Below are 26,228 nucleotides of genomic sequence, written 5' to 3' on the forward strand. Positions count from 1 at the left end.
ATGGAGCCGGGCCGCGGCGGTGTCGAGACCGTGGGCAAGTTCGAGTTCTCTCGCAAGGACCTGATTGGACACGGCGCCTTCGCGGTGGTCTTCAAGGGTCGACACCGCGAGGTGGGTGACGCTCTCGGGGGACCCCGCACTCCATGATTCCCAGCCCAACACCTTACCTCCGGAAATAGAGGGATCTAGTTAAGGACCCCAGCATTGGAAACCCACCTGCTACTCTAGCTCCAGAAACCAGGAGACGCCAGCCCAGGATTCCCTAGCTAGCCCCGAAGTCAGACCAGTTCTGAGAACCTAGCCTGGAACTCCATCCACTTAGATTCCAGGCCCGGCTGACAGACAGACACTACCTGTCTGCCTCTGGCATCCTCCCATTCCAAGACCCTTGGGACAGCCACCCTAAGCCATCTTTGTGTTCCCAGCTTGGTGGGGAGCAGAAGGGGTGGGGGAATGTTTTTAACCCTGAAGGTCCACGTTTGGCTTTTCAGAAGCACGACCTGGAGGTGGCCGTCAAATGCATTAACAAGAAGAACCTTGCCAAGTCCCAGACACTACTGGGAAAGGAAATCAAAATTCTGAAGGTGAGCCAGCACCTCGATGGGAAGAGGGAGAGGGTGGGTCAGCTCTTGTCTTGCTTATGAGAAACTTGCATTTGTGTCCTAGGAACTAAAGCACGAAAACATTGTGGCGTTGTATGACTTCCAGGTAAGGCCCGAGGCTGCTGCTGTTGGGCTTGGGGGGAGGGGTAGATCTGTTCTTGCCTGTGTCCCACCCACCGCTTCAGGCTCTGGGTTGCTTGGGGCTGGAGCCCCCTGAGGGCAGTCGATGGCTCTAGATTAGTATTTGTTTTAGGTGAAAAAAACGATGGGTTCTCAATGCCATGTCTCTGGCTTGTCCAACTGTGAGGCTGCTCAGGGTCCCCATCTCTGGTCCAAGTTTTTCCTAGCGTTTCCTAGGTTTTGGGGACCTCCTTAGTTTATCTGCTGCCTGCATGGGAAGGAGTCCATCAACGCTAATGTTGAACCTCTGATGATTGCCTAGTTTACATCGTTATGGCTTGGGTGTAGTGTACCCTGGTGCCAAGGACCCTTTCCTCACTATGGTGTCTGACCCAGTAGCCCTTACTGAGACTGGTGTCCCAGGCAGGCCCACCTGTCTCGGCTGGCGGGTTTGTTTGTTGACATTGCTTCAGCGGCCTGGCATTGGCCAGCCCACTCCTGCGTCAGAGGCTGGAAGGGGGAGGGGCTGCCGGAGATTCCTTCTTGCCGGCAGTTGGGGCTGGGCCCACTCATCTGGGCTGGAGGATGCCGCCACCTCAGTACTGGCTGCCTGAACAAGCAAGCCAGCTGACCAGTCAGCTTCTGAGCTGCCCTCTAGGTCCCCCAGCCCAGTGGTGGCAGGGATTGTAGGCCCTGGATGCTCCCTTGTGGGGACCGGGAACCTTAGGTGCTGGTCCCCAGCAAAGTGCTGACTAATGATTTTGAAACCTGTTTACTGGGGCCACGGGACCAGCCCTGGCTGAGGGAAGTTCCCAGCGGGCAGCTAGCTGTGTTTTGGTGGCCTCCTCCCCTTCCTTCCCTTCCTCCCCTGCTCCTCTTCCAACTTTACCTCTAGGGCTGTGACATGTCATGAGGTGACATGTGGGCAGGGCCAAAGTCCTGTGTAATAGGGAGTACCTGGCAACAGCTGGAAACATGGTGTTCTGGGTTCAGGAGGTTGCCGGTCTGCAGCCTGCCCTTCCTCCCCCCATGCTTCTTCCTACCCTTGTCCCCAGTGCTGTTGGAGAGCCACAACAGCACACACAGTATGTGCTGAGTAGACAGCATGACCTTCATAGGGACAGAGTCTGGCCCTCATTGCACCTTGCAGTCTCCTCCAGGTTCCCACAGTCCTCTGCTTGGGCATTTCCGTAAAGGTCTCACTAGAACTGAACACATAACAATTACTGGGTCCACTGCAGAGTTGAGGCCTGCCCCCTTCAGGTGTCCACTTGTTTTGCTTCATCCAGTTGAGCCACCTGATTAAGGACATCTGCTGTTTCCCCTAGTATTGGCCATGCTGTGGCAGCTTTGCCCAGAGGAAGTGCTGAGAGATGCAGTCCCTGCCCTCTCCCTAAGATCCAGGGTCCCTCACCTCATGGCACAGGGGTTGTTGCTCTGTATCCTTGATATTTGTTTAAGATGCATATTTTGGGCAGAGAAAAAGATGATTTGGCCTAGAAACCTCTCTCCAACACTGCAGAAGACCGCGATAAAAATATAAATTAAAAACGTCGGGCTGGAGAGATGGCTCAGTGGTTAAAAGCACTGACTGCTCTTTCAGAGGTCCTGAGTTCAATTCCAACAACTACATGGTGGCTCACAACCATCTGTAACAAGATCCAATGCACTCTTCTAGTGTGTGTCTGAAGACAGCTGCAGTATACTTATATAAATAAAAAATAAATCCTAAAAAAAATTGTCCAGTCCCTGTGCCAGTGGAGGCCTGCTGTCCTGTCTCTTAGGCATCCCCACGGTTTTTGGGTTACTTCCTGGAAATGTCTTTCTTGCCATAGCAACCCCTAATATCCTCCATGGACTCTTAGGGAAGGCAAGAAGCTTCAGTTCCTTGTCACACACTGATGTCTCAACTGCTCTGAAGAATCGAACTTGGTTCCTTGTTGGAATGATAGCTCACAGGCTCAGTCCGTGTTCAGAGCAGACTTCAGTGAAGTGCTCACACAGCCTGTGCCATCATTTCCGACGTCGCCCCCCCCTTCCTCCTTAGACAGTGGGAGCACAGGTGGTATTTGCTGTTGCCTCTGTTTCTGTGATGGTTATTTAAGGTCATGTGGTGCCTAGGGCTTGACTGTGGTTCGTTTTACTATCCTGACCCTCCTGAGGGACACAAGCTATTCTGGGATTCTGGCAAGTCAAAATGTGGTCATGACTGTCCTTGGGCTCTTTGGCTAGGATTGATAATGTAGATGGATTCCTAGAAGTCTGAGCCCTGGGCAAGAGATGTGCATGCTGTAGTCTGAGGGACTGTTGTCAGATTGTCCCCCCCCCCAGTCTATGCCAATGGTTATCTGGCAGTTGTCCATCTCTTAAAGTTGTATTGACTTCGAACTTATCTTTTCAATAAAATCTTAGTAGTGGTTGTTGTTTTTTTGTTTTGTTATTGTTTGTTTTTTGTTGTTGTTGAGACAGGGTGATCACCCTGGCTGTCCTGGAGCTAGTTCTGTAGACTTTGCCTCAAGTGATTCACCTCCCTTTGCTTTAAAGGTGTGCACCACCCCTGGGTGGCTAGCATTTCTTTTTTCTTTTAAATTTATTTACTTTATATCCTGATCACACCCCTTCTCCCAGTCCCACCCTTACAAATTCCTTCCCTCACTCCCCTTCTGAGACAAGCCACAGTCCCTGTGGGTTTAAATGCATCCTCTCCCATTGAGACTGAACCACGCAGTCCAGTTAGGGGAAGGAGAGCCAATGGCAAGCAATGAGGGTCAGCCAGCCAGCACTCCAATTGGTAGGGGACCCAGTGCATCTGCTAGGAACGTGTAGGGGGGCTCTTTTGTTATATATGAGTGTGTCACACGTGTGCTGTGTGTACCTGCATAGGCCAGGAGAGGATGTTACATGTCTTGTAACTGGAGTTACAGACAGTTGTGAGTTGTATGAGGAGGGTGCTGGGTGTTTTTCATTGGTATTTTGTTGACACATCTGTCTGAGGATCACAGAATCCCTAGAACTGGAGTTACAGACAGGTGTGAGGTGTCATTGGTTTCTGGGAATTGAACCAGGTCCTCTGGAAGAGCAGTCAGTACTTTTGTTTTTTTTTTTTTTTAAATCTACCATTCTGAATTAAAGCTACGGTTTTTAACATTTATTTTATTGATGAGTACACTGTAGCTGTCTTCAGACACACCAGAAGAGGGCATCCAATCTCATTACGAATGGTTGTGAACCACCATGTGGTTGCTGGGATTTGAACTCAGGACCTCTGGAAGAGCAGTCAGTGCTCTTAACCGCTGAGCCATCTCTCCAGCCCAGTACTTTTGTTTTTTAATATAGGGTTTTTCTGTGTAACAGCCTTGGGTGTCCTAGAACTCACTTTGTAGACCAGGCTGACCCTGAACTAACATGGTATCACCTGCTTCTGCCTCCTGCATGCTGGGATTAAAGGTGTGGGCCACCACACCTGTTACAACAGCCAGTATTTTTAACTCCTGAGGTCTCATGGCCCTCATCTGGATTAGTGGTGAACAAATTTACTTTGTCTCTCATGTTGGAAGCAGGGTCTAGTGACGGTCTCAAGTGAGACTGATGGCAAGCTGCCTCTCCATGCCTGTGTTTTTACCTGGAAAAGACCAGGGTCTGTGGTGACAACTTAAGTTCTCACAGCTATGCCCACTTGGTTGTATCTATTTATGTTTCTAATGGTGTTTGGGCTTTTTATAACAGCAAAAGTTTTTTTTTATAAAAGCAAAGTTCTTTTAGGTTACACATAGGTCTCTCCTCCCCCTTGTTTGTTTGGGACAAGTATCTAGTATCAGGGTAGCCTGGTACTCAGTGTGTATCCAGTCTGCTCTCAAACACCTGGCAGGAGGTTAAGGGAGGAGAAGTTTATTCTGGCTACAAGTAACAAGAAAGGTGGAGTGGAGTTTATGGCAGTGGGAACATGATTATTCTCATCTGTTGCCTGATCAAGGGTGCAGAAAACTCAGACTGCAAGTGTGCAAGTGCCTCACGGATAACTCCAGCCATTCTAACCATGAAGGTTCCACGTTGCCACCAGCTGGGGCCAAGTATTCAAACATGAACCAATGCAGGCATTTCACATTCAAACTAGAACCCTGACCAGGTGTGGGGTGCACTCTTATCCCAGAATCTTAGAGGAAGAAGCAGGCAGATCTCTGAGTTCCAGGCCACACAGTAAGACCCTGTCTCAAAACAAAACAAAACAAAACAAAAAAACCTATAACACCAACTCCTCTTTGTTCTTGGTAGTGCTGGGAGTTGAACCTGGGTCCTATAGCGTGCTTAACCTCACACTCATGAGTTAAACCTCCAACTCCCACTCAGAGTCCACCAGAGGTTTGGGGAGGCAACTGGAACATGTGGCCTTCATCAAGGAGGGACTGGGTTCTCTCCTCATGTAGCATTCAGTGTCTGGACTTGTTCTTTCTCTGGAGGAGTGGGCACTGCCAGACTCAGTGTCAGGCCTGATGGTGGGTTCCTTCAGTTCTTGCTTGCTTGCCAGCCTTAATGCCGATGACTCCCTGGAGGCTAGTACGCTGTCTGGCCGGTTCTCTGAAGCCCTACGCCTTGCCAGGTTGCCCAGAGGTGACTCACCTGGACCTTGCAGACAGACCAGCTCTCTTGAGTTCTTCTGTCTGGGTTAGAAGAGAGCCTGTAGACGCACTGGCCTGTGATGGGGTTTGGATGTAGCCTTCTCACTGACAGCGGAGATAGTGCTTATCACCTGAACCCAGTCAGATGAATAGGGCAGGATTTAGATAAGTCTGAAGTCTGTACTTCTGCAAAGTTGAATGTGCATTTTTCTCTTTCTTTTTTTTTTTTCCTTTTTTAAAATTTTATTTTCAGGGTGTGTGTGTGGGGATGGGGGGGGGGAGGGGGGGGACTAGTGTATCGCTGACACTGGCCTGGAGCTCACTGTGTAAACCAGGCCATGAATTCACAGAGTTCTGTTTACCTCTGCCTTCCAGGTGCTGGGATCAAAGGCATTTCACATTCTAACCAGAACTAACCTGGTGCAGTACCACACCCACAGCCACCACACCCAGCTCTTCCTTTGTCATTTGAATCAGGGTCTCCAGTAGCCCAAGGCTAGCCTTTAACTCCTTGACTTTCTGATGTCCTTCCTTCCTTCACTTTGGGATTAAAGGCCCACAGCAGTCAACTCATCCAGCTTTCAGGTTTTGATACATAGTTTTAGCTGCCTTTGAATTTGTGATTCTCCTGGGTCATCATACTAGATGCTGAGATTACAGATGTGCAACACTATGCCTACTTGTTTTTTTTTTTAATTACTTTATTTTCATATGGATGTTTTGCTTGAATATATGTCTACACCTCTTGCATGCCTGGTGTTTGTGAAGGCCAGAAGAAGAGATGGTGTTGGATACCCTGAGCTGGGATTACATGTGATTGCCATGTAGGTGATGAGAGTCAAACCCTAGTCCTCTGGAATCTGGAAGAACATCCAGTTCTCTTAAACGCTGAGCCATCTCTCCATTTACTTACGTCTTTTTAGACTGGGTTTCTCTGTGTAACAGCTCTGGCTGTTGTCAAACTGGCTTTGTACACCAGGCTGGCCTCAAACTTACAGATCTGCCTGCTTCCACTCCTGAGTTAATCTGTCAGCGTTAGAGATGTGCACCACCTCTGCCCAGGCCCCATCTTTTTATTTAAAACTTTTTTTTTTTTTAAGAAAGCTGTCTACGTGTTCTTTTTTTAAAGATTTATTTATTATATATGAATACACTGTAGCTGTCTTCAGACACACCAGAAGAGGGCATCAGATCTCATTACAGATGGTTGTTAGCCACCATGTGGTTGCTGGGATTTGAACTCAGGACCTCTGGAAGTGCAGTCAGTGCTCTTAACCACTGAGCCATCTCTCCAGCCCTTAAAACTTTTTTTAATGTATGTCACAGGGCGGAGCATACACGTACCACAGTGCTCGTGTGGTGGTCAGGGGACAGCTTAGTGTCCTTGATTCTTTCCTTTAACTATGTGGGATTCTGGGACTCTAAATTCAGGTTGTCAGGTTGGTAGGGTAGGTGGTTTCACCCACAGGACCACCTTTACTTTTAGACTTCTAAAGGTGTGTTTGTGTGTGCTCCCCTGCATATTATGTTAGTGCATAACATGCATGAGGTGCCTCCTGAAGCTTAAGAGGGTGTTGGGTCCCCAGGAGTTGGATTACAGCTGGCTTTGAACCACCGTGTAGGCATTGTGAATCAAACCCAGGTCCTCTGTAAGAGCAAATGCTCGTAAGTGATGCGCTACCCTCTCTAGCTCCTTAACCCTTCTCCACTTTATCTTTTTAAGTTTGAAAGGTGGATTGATGTTGAACCAGGGTATTGATCAGATGGGTCCCAGGGGTCAAACTCAGGTTAGGCCTGCTGATAGATTCAAGGTTTGAATTACAGATCACATAAAAGTACAGAGGGCACAAAGCCTGTGGCTGTGTGGGATAGATAGCCATGGTTTAGAGGCTTCCTGCCTTCCACTGCTTGCCCTGTGTGGCTCTGGTCTCCTGCCTGGCTAGCGTGTATACTTCCTGCAAGTAGATTGAATTTCTGTTGAGGAGAGCTAGTTCTGTCTTTAAGTGAGGAGTAAGAGTCGTTTTTCTGACTATACTGTTTGTGGTAGGTAAGATGTCTGTCTGTGGTGGTTAGAATTGCAGTAGATAGATTGCACGGGTATAGTCCTAGGGAGGAACCATATGGAATTATATTCCTAAGGGTCCACTCTGTTCCCCTGCCCTATCTGTGGCTTTATGGGGTCTGACTACTCACAAGACAGAAAGAAACTGATGCATGGCAGTAGGCTTGGAAACCTACCTGTCTGGATTAATGGATGACTCCTCCAAGAGTCTAGCCTGGGTCAGAGAACTGCAGCAAAGGGCAGTTGTTGAAGCCCAAGGGATGGAATAGACCTTCCTTACACACATACACTCAGTGCTGCCCAGCCCTGACCAAGTGCTCTGAGCTGGAATTCTTTCTGTCCAGATTTGCTGTGGCTAGAGCCTTGCCATCTGCAGTCCAGAAGCCTGGCTCCTCAGGAGTTAAGTGGGTCAGTGCCTGATACCCGCCTGCCAGATCCAGCCTGAGATCACCAGACCAGAGTGGAGCAGGCAGAGGGTGGAGAGCTGGGATCCTATTAAGCAAAATATCTCAGTGTCTGGGGCGGGGCAGCCTCCTACGTGCCCAGATGCCCGTGCAGCTTCCCAGGATTCTAGACTCTTAGGCCAGCAGTGATCGCCTGTGCGAATAGTAAGCCTAGCTCCTATAGGAGTGCTGATTCTAGTCTCTGTCATAATTTTCTTTTTCCCTTGCACAAGGATAGCTCAGCCAAAGGATGTGTGCCTTCAAGACCTGCTTTGCTTTGCCATCAGCTGTGACTAGCCCACTGGGTACCCTGTGTCACCTTCTTCCCTTCAAGAGCTGGACGATGGGACCTGCCTGTCAGAGTGGCAATATTACTAGCCCAGGGCATTCCCCATCATGGTGAAGACTGTCTGCCACCCTGTGATGATGGGAAAACTGCCCCTGAGAAGGAAGGGCTGCTGTCTGTTCAGAGTCCTGGAGTGTGTGCTAGGGATGTAGTCTTACTTAGCCTATGAAGTTCCCGAGAGTCTGGTGGGGACCCATAGAATTTGTAGAAACCAATTGAACCAAGCAGAACAGAGTCTGGAGAAGTGGTCCTGGGTGACCTCAGGGTTGGGACAGGGTAGCTCTGACCTCTGTGGTTATGTTCTGGCCTCTCTCTGTTACTCCCAGTTCATGATAGAGGGGACAGGTCCTGGTGGGCCATTTCCCTGGAAAAGCGCTTGCTTGGAGGCCCTTCTTGCTTTGTGGTTTACCTCAACCCTTCGTTCCCTCTAGGCTAGAGACAACCTGGCACAGCTCTGGAAGACAGGCAGTAAAGTTCTGAGTTGGTTGGGACTATTTGGGTGTTGGCTTAGGCAGGGACATGGAGGATGGCTGAAGGCAGCCTGCCGGGGTGAGCCCAGCTGCAGCACAGCTCACAGAGCTGGGCGTGTTTCTTGGGCCTTGGCTGGAGGCTCGTGGGAATCAAGCACAGAAGCAGGAGCTCGTACAGGCCTGAGAGGCCCACCAAGACGGTGCTGCTAGGAGAGGACTGAAGCCGGTGCTCAGGCCTGGGGGTAGCACTCGGTCTCTTTGCACAGTAGGTCTGAGTGGAACAAGCTGGCTGTTGTGAGCCGTGCACCTTGCTCTATGCTGAGGTCTTTTTTGTGTAGATGCTGAAGGCCTGTGGTTCACCAGCAGCTCTGCTCTACTGTGTCAGGATAAGTTTAGGGGAGCTGACTGCTGCCAGTAGCCCTTGGTTAGGAATCCTGGCTTCAAAGCTCTAAGGGAGGTATACCATCTTGGTCTTCCCAGATCTTTTGTCTGACCTTGTCACTGTCCCTACTTCTCCTAGCTGGGTGGGTGAGTTTGGGGCTCTGGGATAGATCATGTCCTAATAATATGACAGGCTGGGTCTCTACCTTCCACCCTCTGGTGTGTGTGTGTGTGTGTGTGTGTGTGTGTGTGTGTGTGTGTGTATGTCTGTGTGTCTGTCTGTCTGTCTTTCTGTCTTTCTGTGTCCCCACAGCAAGTGGCATCAGAAGCGCCTCTTGCTTCTTGGGCTGTATGCTGAAGCCACTGAGACAAGCCCTCTGTGATACAGAAGGGAGCAGGGTGTGTGCAGTGTGGCTGTTTATGGGTCCTTATCTCTGTCACCTTTGCTGTGCCCTAGCCCTCCCCCAGCTCTCACAGCAGTCAAGCTGAAGGGGCCACGTTGCTGTTTCTTCATTTTGGTCCCCATCCTACCTGGACTTTGTCCCTCCATCCTCAGCCCCTAACCTCCTTCCTATTCTGTTTCCCTGAGCCTGCCTCTGTGGTTCCAGACCGTGGACTTCACAGAACATCCCCTGCCTCAGAGTATCCTTCCCCTGAAGCTGACCTGGAAGGCAGAGGCAGGAGTGGAACCAAATGGGGCCAAGCCATGGCTCCTCATCTAGGGCAGGGCAGGAAAGTTCTGGCAGGGACTTGGGGTCTTGGTATACAGGCCTTCATGAAGCAGTCTAGGCTCATTTTTGTAAATAGGGTCCCTCCCACCTAGGCTACACCCAGTCAGTCACTCTTGGGAACACACAGCTGTGGGACAGCCAGGCTGCCTGAACACACTTCTTAGCTCCCTTACCTCTCTGGTGCAGCTCTGGTGCACATGAGTGGGCTCTTTCCACATTCATTCGCATTCTCGGTGTTTAGATACTCTGTTCGTCGTTCACAGGATGCTCATGTGTAGGCACTAGCCTTTGGAACTGGAAAGCTGAGCTGAAGTTGAGGGGAGGTCATGAGTGTCTGAATACATATTTGGGGCAGCTGACTAGTGGAACAGGTTAACATTGGCTGCTGTGCTGGGGTTATCTGGGGACGAGGGTGTCTGTCCACCATTTGGCTCTCATACGCTATGAGAAGGGCTCTTTTTGTAGTCCTTTCTTGGTCTAGGCCCTAGAAGAGAGATTTGAGGTGCCTCATATCTCTCCAACTGCAGCTGAGTTCCTAAGGAGCAAGGAGTTACCTCCTTGAGTGCTGTGGGGATGAGGTGGGGCCTTTGCTTTTTGCTGTGGGCTATATAGCAGGGCGGTCCTTTTTCCTGTGGTTCCCAAGGCTTGCTCTACCCAGCTGGCAGCTACATCTCAGGGATCATGCAACCTGCAGAAGGGACTGTAGGTTGTTTAGTCCCAGCCTGACTGGCTTGATTACACCCTTCCATTCCCCCCAGGTCCTAAGTTTCTTGTCAGTGAAAAGGTGAGAGTGGTGGTTGTTGTGGCTATGAGGAGTGGTTTGCTAGGGGAGGCACCACGGTTTGGGGCTTGGCCTGCCAGATGGGTAGACTCCTTTTACAGCAGGCTGTTAGTGTTGGGTAATTGATTAGACAAGGGATCGTATTGGTACCCAGTGAGGGGCTGTCTAAGTTTGAGAGAGCAGTGGAGGGAGAAGACCAGGATGCCTCCTTCTGAGAAGTCTGCATTAGGCTCTAAAGCCCCACCAGGCAAGAGCCAGACAGCCTTTTTGCTGACTCAGCTTGACAACACCAGTCTATTATCTGTTTTGTGAACTCCAGAGCGCGGAGCAGAATAGATCTTGGGCCTAAGAGTCAAAGCCAGTTCCCTGTGAACATGAGTCCCCTTCATAGGTAATGGTCCATGTACACATCAGCCCTTTCCTACCCTGAACCTTATAGAGATCCTCAGACCTGGGGTCTGAGACACCGAGGCCATGTTTGGTGTGACCATGAAACAAGTATGTACACCCCAGGCCTCTTGCCACAGATGTCCTATTTCCTGGACTGAGTCCTGGCCATGTTCACTCTGCCTCAAGCCCTGTAGGTAATGACATGTTGAAAGTGCCTGTGGTCCCGTGTACCAAGGGCTCTTCCCAGAAATAAATGTCCAATGAGAGACTATGCAAGGTATTCTCCCAGTCTTTTTTTTTTTTTTTTTTTTTTTTTTTGGTGGTTTTTTTTTTTTTTTTTTTTTTTCAGAGCTGAGGACCGAACCCAGGGCCTTGCGCTTGCTAGGCAAGCGCTCTACCACTGAGCTAAATCCCCAACCCCGTATTCTCCCAGTCTTAAATGGCTTGTTCTGTCTTACAGGAAATGGCCAATTCCGTCTACCTGGTCATGGAGGTGAGTTCTCATGGGGCCAGGGCAAGCACAGGGCCCAGTAGGATGGGCATAGGTGGGTATAAGCACGCACTATTGATATTTCTAGCTGGGATTTTGGGAATACCTGCACTGGACAGGTCCAAAAAACTGTTATGGAGAATAAAGGGTCTGAGTCAGGCTGGAGACTCTTTGTCCGTGTTCTCATGATGCATCCCTTGTCTTTTGCAGTATTGTAATGGTGGAGACCTGGCTGACTACCTGCACAGTGAGTAGCCACACCCCCTGGGCTCTGTTTCTAGCCTGAAATGCTGCAGCTAGATCTGCCCCCTGCTTCGTTGTGACCTCTATCCTCCTGCTTTGGGGCTGTACAGGAAGTGACCCAGCTCTTTCAGGCTCATCGGCCTGCCCACCCTCAGCTATTTGTGAAGCGTATCCCATGTGCTGGGTGGGGTGGGTTAAGCAGAATCATCAAGCTCTGCTGTTTTGGCAGAGTTAAGGACACAGGCCAGGGTAGGTGGCTCTGAGCAAGCACTGGCAGGCACACACAGAGATGGTTTGCAGTTTTTATGGTAGGGCAAAGGAGCAGCTTTAGAGTCTGTGTGTGCAGCTGAGCCAAGAGATCTGTCTCTATGGGAGGATCTGGTGGGTACAGACTACGAGGTGCTCCCAGCAGAGCTTCAGGCAGCAGGAGAGCTCAGGACCCACGGAAAGACAGCAAGTGGCTGGGTTGTGATGAGCAGAGTGAAGGAGCATCAATATCTCTTCCATGGGTGCTCTGAGGAGGGCTGGGGAAAGAAAGGCAAGTGGAATGAATGTAGGGCTCTTGTCTCAAGGCCTAGAAGGATGCAGTGGCTGTCCATGACTGTCATCAGAATGCTTTACCCTGGCAAACAGAAGGCAGTAGGGATTGATGGCTCAAACCAGCCCCACCCAGATGATGTCTTCTGGCTCAGGCTGTGACAGAAGTGACAGCCCCTTAGCCTCCTTCTAAGGGTAGGGACTCCCCCTGAGCACCTTTCTCCAGAGGGACACAGGCATTTAGAGCAGTCTCCTGTTGTTTGAGTCTTCCCTCTACTGCAGCCTCTGGACACTTTCCCAGACTGTGTCACTGTCTTCTGGGTGAGCCGCCAGAGAAGACCCCGGATCTGGGAGGACCCTGTGTAGTCTGCTGATGGATCAGTTGTAGTAGGTGTAGAAGTGCTGTCTTTAGGCTCCTGGCCTGTTAGTTCACTGTGTGCTCAAGTTCACGTGGCTAAGCCATGCTGGGCTTTGCCCACTCAGTATTTGTTCCTGTCCCCTGGGGCAGCCACACATCATGCTGCACCATGACCTTCAGTAGTTGGGTGGTTCCTGGCAAGGCTCCAGGCTCCACAGGTGTCTGTGGGGGAGGAAAGGGTGACCAGGCCAGTCCAAGGCTGACCTGTAACTTTGAGTGTCTCAGAGTGCTCACAAGATGCCCTATGCATGTGTGTGTTTGAGCTCCCGTGAAGGCTCCCTAAACCGCCCACCTGTCAAGTGATGGGGCTGTTGTGAGCTGGTGACCCAACAAAAGGGGTTGGGCAGCCCAGACTGGAATGAATGTTTATTCTCACTTGGTATGTGCCGAGTGTAGTTCTAAGGTGTACTTGTTTTGGAGTCATCCTGCCCTGTTCTGCTGAGTTACTGTTGGAGAAGCCTGTGCCCAGTTGAGCTTGAATACATAGAACTCAGGGCTCTGCCTCAAGTTCACATACCCATTGTTTGCAATTTGCTTTTTTAAAGAAATACTTCTGCCAGGCATTTGAGGCTCAGGTCTTTAATCCCAGCAATCTGGAGGCAGAGGCAGACAGATCTCTGAGTTCAAGGCTAGGCTGGTCTACAGAGTGAATTCCAGGACAGCTAGGGCTACACACAGTAAAACCCTGTGTGGAAAAACCAAAACAGAGAAAGAGGAGAGAGAAAGAGAAAGAGAGAGAAGATAAAAACCTTTGAATTTTATGTGTATGAGTGTTTTGTCTGTCATGAAGGCCACGTGCACACATCATACCTTCCAGAGGGTATTGGAAACCCTGGTACTGGAGTTACAGATGGTGGGGAGCCACCATGTGGGTGATAAGAAGCAAACTTAGGTTCTCTTCGAGAGTAGTGAATGCTCTTAACTGCTGAGCATCTCTTTGGCCCCTGTATCTACTTTCACTTAGACTTTTTTGGAAGCCACTGTGGTCTAGGGGGCAAAAGACCTACCCCAGAACTAGGGACTAAGTCTAGTGACTGATTTGCCATAGGGGTTGGGAAGATCAAGGAAGTGTCCCAATGGGGAAGTAGAAACAACAGGAGCAGGGTGCTTTCATCAGCCAAGAGCTGGCTGTGCAGAGTTGTGTGGAAGGGGGAGTCCTACAAGGCTGTGTAGGAAGAGGGAAGGTGGACCAGCTTGTGGAAGTTGCAAGACAAGCTGGCCTTGGTGCCGCATGGTTTGGCCCTGTGTACTGGAGGGCCTCTGTAGAGTGGTGCTGGTGCTTAGCTCCTGCAGCTGTCTTTTCACACAGCCATGTACACTCCTGTGTCTCCAGAGGGAGACCATGGTGTCCCAAGTCTCCTGAGCCTACTTTTTCTTAACAGCTATGCGCACACTGAGTGAAGACACTGTCAGGCTGTTCCTACAACAGATTGCTGGTGCCATGCAGCTGTTACACAGCAAGGGCATCATTCATCGTGATTTGAAGCCCCAGAACATTCTGCTATCCAATCCCGGGGGTCGCCGTGCCAACCCCAGCAACATCCGAGTCAAGATTGGTGAGATGTGTTTGGGTGGTGGCTCCCTGAGAGACTGCAGTAGGGGACTCTGCCCACAGAAATTTCAGATCAAGCCATCTGGGTACTTCTCCTGCAGCTGACTTTGGATTTGCCCGGTACCTCCAGAGCAACATGATGGCAGCCACACTCTGTGGTTCTCCTATGTACATGGTATGTACCCACTCCTGGTCCAGGACTACTTAAATCCAACACCAAGCATCCTGATGTTGCAGACAGAGCTGGGGTCAGCCTCCAACCTGACACCCTTTGTAGGAATGTCAGACCCTCTAAGGATCAGCTATGGCCTCATTTTGGGTTGTAGACAGTTGTGCACTATTTTATTGTGTCAGAACTGGCTGGTGGGTACTTGCGTGTTCTGTGTTGGTTGCTTAGTGCCTAGCAGGTACCTTCTCGAATTTGCTGATGCCTAGCACCTGTTACTGGTTATTGTACGCTGCTGTACAGTAGTGCTGATCCATATTGTCGCCCTGTAGGCCCCTGAGGTCATCATGTCCCAGCACTACGATGGGAAGGCCGACCTGTGGAGCATTGGCACCATTGTCTACCAGTGTCTGACAGGGAAGGCCCCCTTTCAGGTGAGTGATCCCCATGACACTAAGGTGAATCCCCAAAGCCCTAGAGGGTAAGGTTCAGTTTGAGTAGCATTCAGGATAGGATCCTCAGGATGGAAGAGTACAGGGTTACCAGATGGGGAATCAGTTTGAGATTATAGGTACCAGGCTTGGTGGCTAACCTGTAGTCTCTCTGTGAAAGCCCTTATCATAGCCTGTTCCATGGGTCGCCTTATTAGTGGTCAGGTAGCCCTAGGCCATGACCAGTCAATCCTGTTCGCCTAACACAATAACCATCTTACCTAGGGCTTAGGCCAAACCTCAATATTTGGTAAGTTAAAGGTCACCTCTGCTATGACCTCCATCAGAGGTCAGAGTCTTGTCTGGTTATGGATACACTGGGTTAAGTCTCCTGACCTTCTACCCAACATAATAAGTATATCTTGCCTGGAAGCAAAGTGTGCATCAAGGAGAATTTGAGAAACAAGAGCTATGTTGTTCTTGGCAAGAAGTGGTATTGATGCCTGTAGTGACCCCAAACTGATAGGCCTGGCATAGCTCCTACTAGCGAACATTGACTGACTTCAGATCAGGATCTAACCCCACTCACTGCCTATCACTAGGAGCTCAACCCTTGAGCCTTCCTGATGTGTCCCCAAATGATTCTTAGTGAGGGATTCCATCCTCAGCTCTGGGATATATACCCAACCATGGCAACTCCTTTTTCAGTTGGAGGGTCTAATGACTCCTGTGTCACTGACTTTCTGTTGTCCTTGTGTGGGCATAGCACATGAGCTGCCCAGTGGTCCTCTCCCTGGGATGGCTGGGGATGAAGGTACTTGAGGAGTTAGACAGGTGGCGGGGCCCTGTGGTAATAGGTAGGTACTGCACAAGTCTGAACTTTTTCATTGCTATCTCAACAGGCCAGCAGCCCTCAGGATTTGCGCCTGTTTTATGAGAAGAACAAGACACTAGTTCCTGCGTAAGCAGCCTTCCTTTCTTCCCAAGGTAGGTCCACCCTGGCACCCACAAACTTCTCAAAATGCATCTGCTCTTTCTCCCAGTATCCCACGGGAGACATCAGCTCCCCTGCGGCAGCTGCTCCTGGCTCTGTTGCAGCGTAACCACAAGGACCGAATGGACTTTGGTGAGCACAGGTCACCTGGCACCCTGCCCACTTAGCCACCCTCTTTGTCTTGGGTATTACCTTTAGCTACCATTATGTTAGCTGGTCTGAGCACCCAGGCACCTATGGTCTACCAGCTGCAGCCAGCCTACAGGGCCACTGTGTTGTGCTCCTCCCAAGCTCAGCAAGGCCAGCAGGCTGAATCCTGCTGAAATGGGGGGTCAGCTGTTCTCCAAAGCCATTTTCTGGGGCCCTGACTCTCTAGGTAGCTAGGCCCTGGCCTTGACACCCAGGGCTCTGGGGTGAGTCTGTCTGGGTCAGGGGCATCAAGATAATTCACTCCTTTTATCCACAGATGAATTTTTCCACCACCCTTTCTTAGATGCCAGCACCCCCATCAAGAAGTGTGAGTTTCTGGCAGTCTTGGGCACAGACAGGGCTTGTGACATGCTCTCCGATGTCTGTAGGTGCCACATTGCTATCTTGGGAGATACTCTGGAAAGGTGGAATGCCTCATTCTGCCTCTTCTTCAAGGCCATGTGTACCTGGGTGGCTCTGCTGTCATGGGCTCAGGGGCACTGCAGGTACCAGTGCAGGGTGGTATAACCTGATACTGGCTGCTTGTCACTGTGGTGGGAACTGGAGTGCTGCTGTCAGTCAAAGGCAGCCATGTCTGCAAAGCTGCAGCAGTGTGCCCACTGATCCACATCCCTCTTGCAGCCCCACCTGTGCCTGTGCCCTCATATCCAAGCTCAGGGTCCGGCAGCAGCTCCAGCAGCAGCTCTGCCTCCCACCTGGCCTCTCCACCGGTGAGTATGATCTGTGTAGCGTCTATCCTGCATCACTAGGGAAGGGATCTCCTCTCATTGATGCTCAGTGAGCTTGCTGTGAATGTCTAACTGTTGAGTAGTATTTGGTTGGACAGTAATAAGCTAATGTCTGGGTTTGGTCCAGTCCTCTCCCATAACTGGAAGCAGGTTCTGTAGTCTGTGTCTGGTAGTAGAGGCTCAACATGTTGGTGCTCATTCTGTGAGAAGTCTGGCCCACAGCTTTGCCAAGCACTGTCACTTGCCCAGGGGACCTGGAAGTGTTTGTCTGTGGTGCCAGGTTGGTGCTGGTTTACAGTGGTACCTTCCTCACAGTGATACTCTCTGCCATCTGATTTGTTACTATGTAGGAATGGATTGGTAGGGTGCAAAGGTGGCGAACACTGCCCAGACCTGGATTCTACATGACTGACTAGGAGCAAGGCTCCCAAGCAGTCTGTGTATAAACCCCGCACTCACCTAAAGAGGAGCTTCTCTTTACTGTGTGAAAGAAAGCTCTGCTGTGCTGCAGAGAAAGTCCAAGCCCAACTCCCTTACCATGGTCTGCTCCATTACTGGGGAGGTTGATTGCCTGTGGACTCAGTTTACCAGCCCCATTCCATTCTACAGTCCCTGGGGGAGATGCCACAGCTGCAGAAGACCCTTACCTCCCCAGCCGATGCTGCTGGCTTTCTGCAGGGCTCACGGGACTCTGGTGGGAGCAGCAAAGATTCCTGTGACACAGATGACTTTGTCATGGTCCCAGCCCAGTTTCCAGGTCAGACCCTCTCAAAAGTATTTGTTGGGCATGGGTTGGGTGAGTGGAGCGTAGTGGAGTTGTCAGACAACTCTGGGTACATGCACATGATTTGAGCATGGTCATGGAGTCCTTTGTATTTGTGAGCAAGAGGTTCAGCTCTATCTCCGTATGGACAGTTGGAATGGGTTTCTAGAACACAAAGGTGGCTGAGAAGGGCTGCCGTTCACGTCTGTCCTGGAGTAGACTGCTTGCACTGGGACCCTAGAAAGCCACTTTATTAGCATGTAGCTGCACTGCTCCGACTGCAAACTCCAGTGAGAAGAGGGGCATTGGAGAGCCAGAGAGAAGGTCAGGTGAGCCAAGGAGAGCAGAGTACACCTTGACCAGATACCATCTTCTCTCACAGGTGATCTAGTCGCTGAGGCAGCCAGTGCCAAGCCCCCACCTGATAGCCTGCTGTGTAGTGGGTGAGTGAGTCCCTCTTGACCTCTGCCCAGCGATGATAAGTTGGGCCTTTAGGGGAGCCAGCACTATCCTGCCTGGCCCAGTCTTGACTGGGAGTAAAGCCATTTGGGAAGGACTAAGGCTGTTGGGGGTGGGGGGTGGGGAGCTTGTTGAGGGAATTTAGAATCTGAATGCATGTATCAACCTAAAGGTGTCTATCTGTCCCTTCTGCCACCAGGAGCTCACTGGTCGCCTCTGCTGGCCTAGAGAGCCACGGCCGCACCCCATCTCCCTCTCCAACCTGCAGCAGCTCTCCCAGCCCCTCTGGGTAAGCATAAATAGGCATCAGTGACACTCAGCATCATGGCCACCCTTTTTAGCATGATCTGTTGTATCTACCTAAAAGCTCCTGTGTTTGCTCAGTGGATGTCCCACTGAAGGCCTGTTGAAGTGTGGATGGGTTGATGAGGGGACCAACTGAGAATACTGCTTTCAGGACCTTTGCTAGGTTAGATTAGAGGCAACAAATATGTGGGGGTGACACAGATACAGTTTTGGGTTGTTACAGTGTTGCAGTAGCCAGCTGTCTTCAGGCCTGGCCAAAGTTGAAACTTTCTACCAAAATGTCCGGGGCTGAGCTTCTTTTCAGTGCTATCTGTAATGGTTACCCTCTTTCCTCAGCCGGCCTGGCCCTTTCTCCAGCAACAGGTACGGTGCCTCGGTCCCCATTCCTGTCCCCACTCAGGTGCACAACTACCAGCGCATCGAGCAGAACCTGCAGTCGCCAACTCAACAGCAGACAGGCCGGTTAGTGTCCCTGACTTTAGTGAGGGTCCTGCCACTATTGTGGACAGCCATTGCTGACAAGTTGCAGAATTCCTGTAACTTCCCAGGGCTCCCAAGCTCATTAAACCCATCTTATCAGCAAGCTGTGTTAGTCAGTGGTAGGGTTGGGTGAGGGTTTCATGTAAACTACAGGAGCAAGATGGTGACTGTAAGCCAGCATAGCCAAGGAAAATCTGCCTGAGGCCTTAAGTGGTGTGATGAGACTTCAGCTGCCCTGGCTCTGTTTGCAGGTCCTCTGCCATCCGAAGGTCAGGTAGCACTAGCCCCCTGGGGTTTGGTCGTGCCAGCCCATCACCCCCCTCCCACACTGATGGAGCCATGCTGGCCAGGAAGCTGTCACTAGGAGGTGGCCGTCCCTACACACCCTCTCCCCAAGGTCAGTAAGTCTTAGGATGGGAACTGGTCGGTATTCCCTTCCCATCTGTGGGTGGGTAGATGTGATAACCCCCTCTGTTTGCTATGGTCTGATCTAGCCACCCTTTTCCTACCAGTGGGAACCATCCCAGAACGGCCCAGCTGGAGCAGAGTGCCCTCTCCACAAGGAGCGGATGTTCGGGCTGGCAGGTCGCCACGACCAGGTAGGCGTGGCACAGTCCCAGACCAGAGTGTCTGTAGAGCAGGAATGGGGCAATAGCTGACCTGCTTGTGTGGGGCCTCCCTCCTATTGTCAGGGAGAAAGTGGGGAGGACTGCCACAGTCTAGCATCAACCTTTGAATGTCTCCTGCCTTGTATTCCACAACTGTGTGGCTTTGGACAGATTACTAAGCCTTTCTGTGCCTGTTATATAGAGGCTTTCTGAAGTAGCTGTAAGGTTTCTGTTTTTGTTTTTGTTTTTTGGGGGGTTTCGAGACAGGGTTTCTCTGTGTAGCCCTGGCTGTCCTGGAACTCACTCTGTAGACCAGGCTGGCCTCAAACTCAGAAATCCTACTGCCTCTGCCTCCCAAGTGCTGGGATTAAAGGTGTGTGCCACCACCACCCAACAGCTGTAAGGATTCTTGTGTTCCACAAGAGTGGATCCACAGACTGGTTGTCCAGAGGCCTTTAGTGGGGCAATGGCTTATTTAGTACATATTCTAGTGTGCCTCTCTGAGGGACCTGAGGGTAGTAATGCAGCCTGTTCCTGTTCCCAGGCTCCTCTGTGCCTGAGCACTCTCCAAGAACCACCGGGCTGGGCTGCCGCCTGCACAGTGCCCCCAACCTGTCCGACTTCCATGTTGTGCGTCCCAAGCTGCCTAAGCCCCCGACAGACCCACTGGGAGCCACTTTCATCCCACCCCAGACAAGCACACCCCAGCCATGCCCAGGGTTACAGTCTTGCCGGCCACTGCGTGGCTCACCTAAGCTGCCTGACTTCCTACAGCGGAGTCCCCTACCGCCCATCCTAGGCTCCCCTACCAAGGTAATAGCTTCTAGGAGGGACTGAGCTCTGGTGGGAGATATGGGGTGGGAAAGGATCTGGTCTTTCTGTGTTTGGGCTGCCTGTTGGGCTTCATCCTCAGGCTGCTTCCCTGGCAATGCCTAGTGGGCTTAGGGCAGGGAGATTAGAAGAGCTGGTTCCTATGGGAAGCCTGTGGCCCTAGTGGCCTCTCACCCTTACTCTGTGAGGGACGCCTCACAAGATTGGGATTGCTGGCTTCCCTGACTGGCCCTGCAGTTTGTCTTTGGGAAGAAAACCTGGGCCCCGTGTCTCTTTGCTAAACTGTGGCTGCCTCCCTGTGGTAGCGTGCTACCACTGGGTGTTAGGTGTTTAGTAATATCTGTAGGATGGTGTGGGTACAGGAAAGATATCTCAGACTAGGCATGGTGCCACATACCTATTATTAGCCCAGCTTTTGGAAGGATCTGAATCAAAGAGTGTCACAAGTCGAGCTTGTCACCTCAGAGGGATTGTGTAGTTCTGTTTGTCTTAGTTTTCCTTTTTTGAAAAAAAGGGGTCCCAGACAGCAGCAGCACCTCTTGATGTAAAAGCCTGTTCCTATGTCCTCAGTTTTGGTCTGGAGAGAAGGATTTCCTCAGTGGCCCATCTTGTGCTTTGGTTTCTGAGGTCTCCCAGTCCATTGGACTTCTCCATACTGTCCTTCCTTCCCTCCTAGGCTGGGCCCTCGTTTGACTTCCCCAAAGCCCCCAGCTCTCAGAATTTGCTGACCCTGTTGGCTAGGCAGGGTGTAGTAATGACACCACCTCGGAACCGTACACTGCCTGACCTCTCAGAAGCGGGGCCTTTCCAGGGCCAGCAGCTAGGCTCTGGCCTTCGGCCTGCTGAAGACACCAGGGGCCCCTTTGGCCGGTAAGTGGAGTGGGAAGTCTGTGCTCAGGAGCTGCCCTCCCTACCATTTCTGACCCAGATCATCTTGTGCTGCTGGCTGCCCAGTGTGGCAGGTGTTGGAGATCTGTGGTGAGCACTTGTGCTCCAGCCTTTTTCCTTGTTTAATAGATTTGAGAAGCCAGTTAAAGAACTGAAGCTCCATCCTGAGTTATGAGTCTAGTTATGCCTGGCCTGAGGAAGGGTTGTGTGCAGAAATAGGGCCCCAGCTGTCTGGCCCACATTACTGCCCCCCCACCCCCAGGTCCTTTAGCACCAGCCGCCTTACGGACTTGCTGCTTAAGGCTGCATTTGGGACTCAGGCCTCCGACTCAGGCAGCACCGACAGCCTACAGGAGAAACCTATGGAGATTGGTATGTGAGGGGTCTGTGGGGTTTCTTGTGGATCCGCTGGTCCTGACCCATCCCTGATCCTGGCTTGTTCTTCAGCTCCCTCTGCTGGCTTTGGAGGGACTCTGCATCCAGGAGCTCGTGCTGGAGGGGCCAGCAGCCCAGCACCTGTGGTATTTACTGTGGGCTCCCCGCCCAGTGGTACCACCCCACCCCAGAGTACCCGCACCAGAATGTTCTCAGGTAAGGTCTGGCCAAGGAAAATAGCACGTATGGTGGGGATTTTCGAAGGCAAACTCTTGTTGAGTAACAGTCCTAGAAAGCAGAGACCATAAAGTATGTGGCATTTCCAGCATGTACATGGAGCAGTGATGGTAACCAAGATGCTAGTTTCCATGTCCAGCTGCACTGAAAAGCCAGCCTGTGTTGGCTGGAGTCCTGGGCTCCCAGATCTATGAGGGTACTACCATCTTGAGGCAGATGGGGAGCTAGAGTGCTCCAATGTGGAGCCCTGGGGCTGCTACTACCCTTGACTGTGTTCCTTATTAAAGCATGAGGATAAGGAAGTGTGTGAACTGAGGTACATCTGAACTTCAGAGATGGAGTTCAGAGTGCCAAAGGTTGCAGGGTGAGAAGCAGGCAGGCTGCCTGTCCCTTACCCGCCATCTACCTACAGTGGGCTCTTCCAGCTCCCTGGGCTCTACTGGCTCCTCCTCTGCCCGCCACTTAGTGCCTGGGGCCTGTGGAGAGGCCCAGGAGCTTTCTGCCCCAGGCCACTGCTGTAGCCTTGCTGACCCTCTTGCTGCCAACTTGGAGGGGGCTGTGACCTTCGAGGCTCCTGACCTTCCAGAGGAGACCCTCATGGAGGTGAGGCTTGTGGGAGAGGTGACAAACATGGGTGCTTCCTGCTAACTTGCCTACTCAACGCTTGGGAACAGTGCCTCTCTGGCAGATCAACCTTTCAGCCCTACTATACTCCACACTTGTGTGTCCCAGGCTCTGACCTTTATTGCTTCCTCAGCAAGAGCACACGGAAACCCTACACAGTCTGCGTTTCACACTAGCGTTTGCACAGCAAGTTCTGGAGATTGCAGCCTTGAAGGGGAATGTCAGTGAGGCAGCCGGGGGCCCTGAGTACCAGCTCCAGGAGAGTGTGGTGGCTGACCAGATCAGTCTTTTGAGCCAAGAGTGGGGGTAGGTATTGTCTGGGGATGGGGAAGAGGGCTGTTGGGCATTTCTGCATCTGACTTGCCTCTGACCCGTTTGTTTCTCTGTAGCTTTGCAGAGCAACTGGTTCTGTACTTGAAGGTGGCTGAGCTGCTGTCGTCAGGCCTCCAGACTGCCATTGACCAGATTCGGGCTGGGAAGCTCTGCCTTTCCTCTACTGTGAAGCAGGGTGAGGAAGCGGGCTCAGGGAGGTGGTGCTGGGGTGAGAGTGAGCAAGCCTGAGGCGGGAGCGTAAGGCCACATGGGTAGGCCCAGGCCAAGTCAGGGAGCAGTCAGTAGAGTGAATACACAGGCCTGGCCTCATGTTCAGAGCACAGAGTAAATATATGGGCCTACCCAGGACAAGCTGCTTGGATTGATGTTGATCTTGCTGTAGCTGGTGGGGTTATAGCTCCTGTGCATACAGGTGGAGCACGTTCTTTCACCTGTGCGCTTTCCTGTGAGGGTCTGTGGGGTCCTGTGTTCCCTGGGACCTGAGATGACTGGCACTTCCACCCTAGTGGTACGGAGACTAAATGAGCTGTACAAGGCCAGCGTGATGTCCTGCCAGAGCCTCAGCTTGCGTCTTCAGCGCTTCTTTCTGGACAAACAACGGCTGCTGGATGGGATCCATGGTGTCACTGCAGAGCGACTTATCCTTAGCCATGCAGTGCAGATGGTATGGGGCAATCTGTGTGCGGCTGTGGCAGGGCTTAGGACATTTTTCCTAGGTCCCAGGGGCCAGGACTCTGAAGTTAGGTGTGATATTCTCCTCACTGTGCAGCTTATCAGCTGGGGTAGCATCCTAGCCCTCTCCCTGAGGTTCAGTTTCCTCAGCTAACACGGAAGGCCTTTTTGTGAGGAGTACACTCTGGTTTTGGGTCTGAGGCAGTGTTTCTGCTCTGACATACGTGATTCAGATGTTCCTCACATGGGGAGCATGTCTGCTAAAGGAAGGGCCTCCCCCATCCATCTCTTCCTTTCTGAGTTGGCTGTGACCCATTTACTGATCAGTTTCATTGTCAGCCACAGTGGTAGGAATGGCACTCAGTGGGTGCTTTGCACCCTGTAAGCAGTGCCCCTTTGCTCGCCCTGGGAGAGGGCTTGTATACAGACCAATCAGACAACACAGTGACCACCATGCAAGCAGGCCATGTGGCTCTGTGACCATCTGTAGCTAATTCCTGAGCCCTTATTTTATGCTCACAACATGACTACAAATGAAGCTGGACAGATCTGCAGTGTGCCAAGCAGTTGGGCCCCCCGTCCTGCCCCAGCCCTGCCCAGTTTTGTTGTTGCCTATAGGTACAATCAGCCGCCCTTGATGAGATGTTCCAGCACCGAGAGGGCTGTGTACCGCGATATCACAAAGCCCTGCTACTGTTGGAGGGGCTGCAGCACACTCTGACAGACCAGGCAGACATTGAGAACATTGCCAAATGTGAGTATCTTTCCCTGCAGCCTGAGTGGGGTGGTAGGTGTGGCCTCCCTGCCTCATGCTCTCTCCTCCACAGGCAAGCTGTGCATTGAGAGGAGACTCTCCGCCCTGTTGAGTGGCGTCTATGCCTGACTACCTGCTGGCGACCTGCAGGGTACGGTCTGAGACCTGGCGCACTGTCCTCAACACTGATCTGAAGGTGCTGAGGCTGCTGCCAGCCAATTCCAGCAGGGATGCTACACGGTGGACCTGTGCAGACTGGTGCAACTCCTGCTTCCTAGGCTGCCAGTCTCTCCTGGCAGGTAGACATCAGAGTGCCAGGGACAGTTGTATTGCCCACTGGGACAGGAATTTCTGAACTTACTCTTCCCAGCTGGCTCCCCTGGCAAGCAGGTGTGGCACCGAGAGGTGGTAGGCTGATGCGTGTGAGCACCTGCCACCCGCAGAGGCCAAAGCAGCCCTGTAGACCTGCAAGGGCCTAAGACTGTTGCTGACTCCAAGCCAAAGCAAGCTTTTTCTCACAGTTCACTTGCCCCATTGCTCGTCCAAGAAAAAAGGGTATGGTCTTCTGGCCTCCTGATCTCTCTAGGAACTTCTCCCTCTGAGACTACCCACCCAGCTTTGTAAGTCACCGGAGCACTTTATGCATACAGAGACTGGAGAACCTAGCCAGCAGTGCAGACTGCTGGGAATCTGCCTCCTGTTCCCGGCTTTCGTCCTCCAAGACGCTGTATAGATGCAGACCATGTCTTCGTGTATAAAAGCCCAGTGTTCACCTCCTCCTGTGTCTGGTCTTCGGAGGAAAGCAACAGGCTTGTCTCCTGAGGGAGGCAGTCCTCATGTTTAAATGTTCATTAGGGACAGTCATCGTGTGAAGCACCCTGCTTTTTAAACTCCTCAGCTTCCTAAGATGTGTCCTCACTCTCCCATCTCAGTTTTTCTTCATAAAAGGAAACTTCAGATGTTTAAGGATTGGAAGGGTGAAGGCAGGGCAGGCAAGCATCACACTGGATGTTGCCCTTGTAGGAGACGGTGCAGGCTGTGTGGCCAAGGCTGTAGTGTGTCCTGAGTGAGTGTGGCAAAGGCTGCTGTGTGTCCTGAGTGAGTGTGGACAAGGCTATTGTGTGCCTGATTGAGTGTTCCTCTGGCCATCTATTAACTCCTTGTAAGGATGACAGAGAGGGCAGTGCCCGACTCTGTCCCCCCATGCAATGGCCAGGTGTGGGTGAAGAATAACATATGCAAACAGGTCCCCTGTGGAGCTTTTGTGTCAGTCTGGCTCCTGTGCTTGGTGGCTTCAGGGTCTGTGCTGAAGCCTGTCTTCCAGGCTCCAGGGTGGACACAGCTAATACCTTCCCAGCCTCTCTGGTCTGCCAGTCCTTTGTCACCTTGCTGTCCATGCGTACTTGAAAGTATCTGAGTGTCCACACAGCAGATGTGGGGTTTCTTTCCCACAACAACATTCAGAGTTATAGGCCACATACACACACAAAAACACGTTTTTCTTTGCAATACTTGAAATATTGCCACTGTGCTTGGTTGTACAAGAGTTGTACAAGAAAGCAGATCTCTAAGACCAGTCTCTTCCTTAGTCACCCCATGACCTCCCTTGCATGTAACATGTTGTATTTATTGCTTTGTGGCCAACTGGAACCCAGAGCCACCAGGGAGGCTAGTGTATGGGTTCCTTACCCACCACTTGGTTCCTAAAGGCTCCTGGGGTGGCTATGTATGCGTGTGGCTGGCTGTGTGTGGTATGAGCCAAACCTGCTCACTGAAGCAGTGCTCAGGCCTGTCAATTTTAAGATGAATTTTGTGAGTCTCCCCCTTTTCTGTTCCACTGTGTCATATCAGTTTAAGAAAATAAAATTTGGAATTATTTATGTGGTGTCAGTTTCATCCTGTTGTGCTACTATTCCTCCAAGAGCTGGGTATGCTTTCAGGTCGATCTTCACAGATTGTCTGTATCCGCCAGCCAAATTGAGGAGTCCCATAGGACTTCACAGTGCCAGTGCTGGCTTGCTCAGCTTTGGAAGCAATCCTCAGTTTGATCCAGGGGTGGGTTCATTGTATATTCCAGGGGGAAAAAACAGTTCCCACTGGGTCAGGTGAGGATCCAGAGAGGGTGGGGCAGTTTTCCAGGCCTGTGGAGTGGCGCATCATTGACATGCACCTCCCCCATTTTAAGAG

The 26,228-nt window shown here is 51.5% G+C and overlaps 1 protein-coding gene across 2 annotated transcripts; it reads left to right on the forward strand.

The window, feature by feature from the left end:
• On the forward strand, window positions 1-25,921 carry Ulk1 (unc-51 like autophagy activating kinase 1). 2 transcript variants are annotated; one of them, XM_028777385.1, is made up of 28 exons: window positions 1-111; window positions 492-584; window positions 667-708; window positions 11,403-11,435; window positions 11,643-11,679; window positions 14,013-14,186; window positions 14,284-14,357; window positions 14,681-14,782; window positions 15,682-15,740; window positions 15,823-15,905; window positions 16,240-16,290; window positions 16,605-16,693; window positions 17,321-17,468; window positions 17,857-17,917; window positions 18,133-18,222; window positions 18,576-18,701; window positions 18,971-19,116; window positions 19,214-19,318; window positions 19,872-20,140; window positions 20,835-21,028; window positions 21,309-21,418; window positions 21,494-21,637; window positions 22,071-22,261; window positions 22,416-22,588; window positions 22,672-22,790; window positions 23,122-23,279; window positions 23,906-24,041; window positions 24,115-25,921. In XM_028777385.1, the coding sequence occupies exons 1-28, from the start codon at window positions 1-3 to the stop codon at window positions 24,168-24,170; spliced, it is 3,174 nt and encodes a 1,057-aa protein (XP_028633218.1). In that variant the 3' UTR covers window positions 24,171-25,921. The 2 variants fall into 2 exon arrangements, with proteins under 2 accessions (XP_028633218.1, XP_028633219.1); XM_028777386.1 differs by having other exon boundaries at window positions 19,232-19,318.
• Window positions 25,922-26,228: the final 307 nt, after the last annotated feature.

Source organism: Grammomys surdaster, unplaced genomic scaffold, assembly GCF_004785775.1.
Source record: "Grammomys surdaster isolate TR1022 unplaced genomic scaffold, NIH_TR_1.0 309, whole genome shotgun sequence".
Classification (NCBI taxonomy): domain Eukaryota; kingdom Metazoa; phylum Chordata; class Mammalia; order Rodentia; family Muridae; genus Grammomys; species Grammomys surdaster.

Excerpts from the sequence above, each read along its gene's own strand:
- Ulk1 (XM_028777385.1), top strand. The coding sequence starts at position 1 with ATGGAGCCGGGCCGCGGCGGTGTCGAGACCGTGGGCAAGTTCGAGTTC. Across the intron at positions 16,291-16,604 it reads CAGCACCCCCATCAAGAAGT|CCCCACCTGTGCCTGTGCCC; the intron begins GTGAGTTTCTGG and ends TCCCTCTTGCAG. Across the intron at positions 23,280-23,905 it reads TTAGCCATGCAGTGCAGATG|GTACAATCAGCCGCCCTTGA; the intron begins GTATGGGGCAAT and ends TGTTGCCTATAG.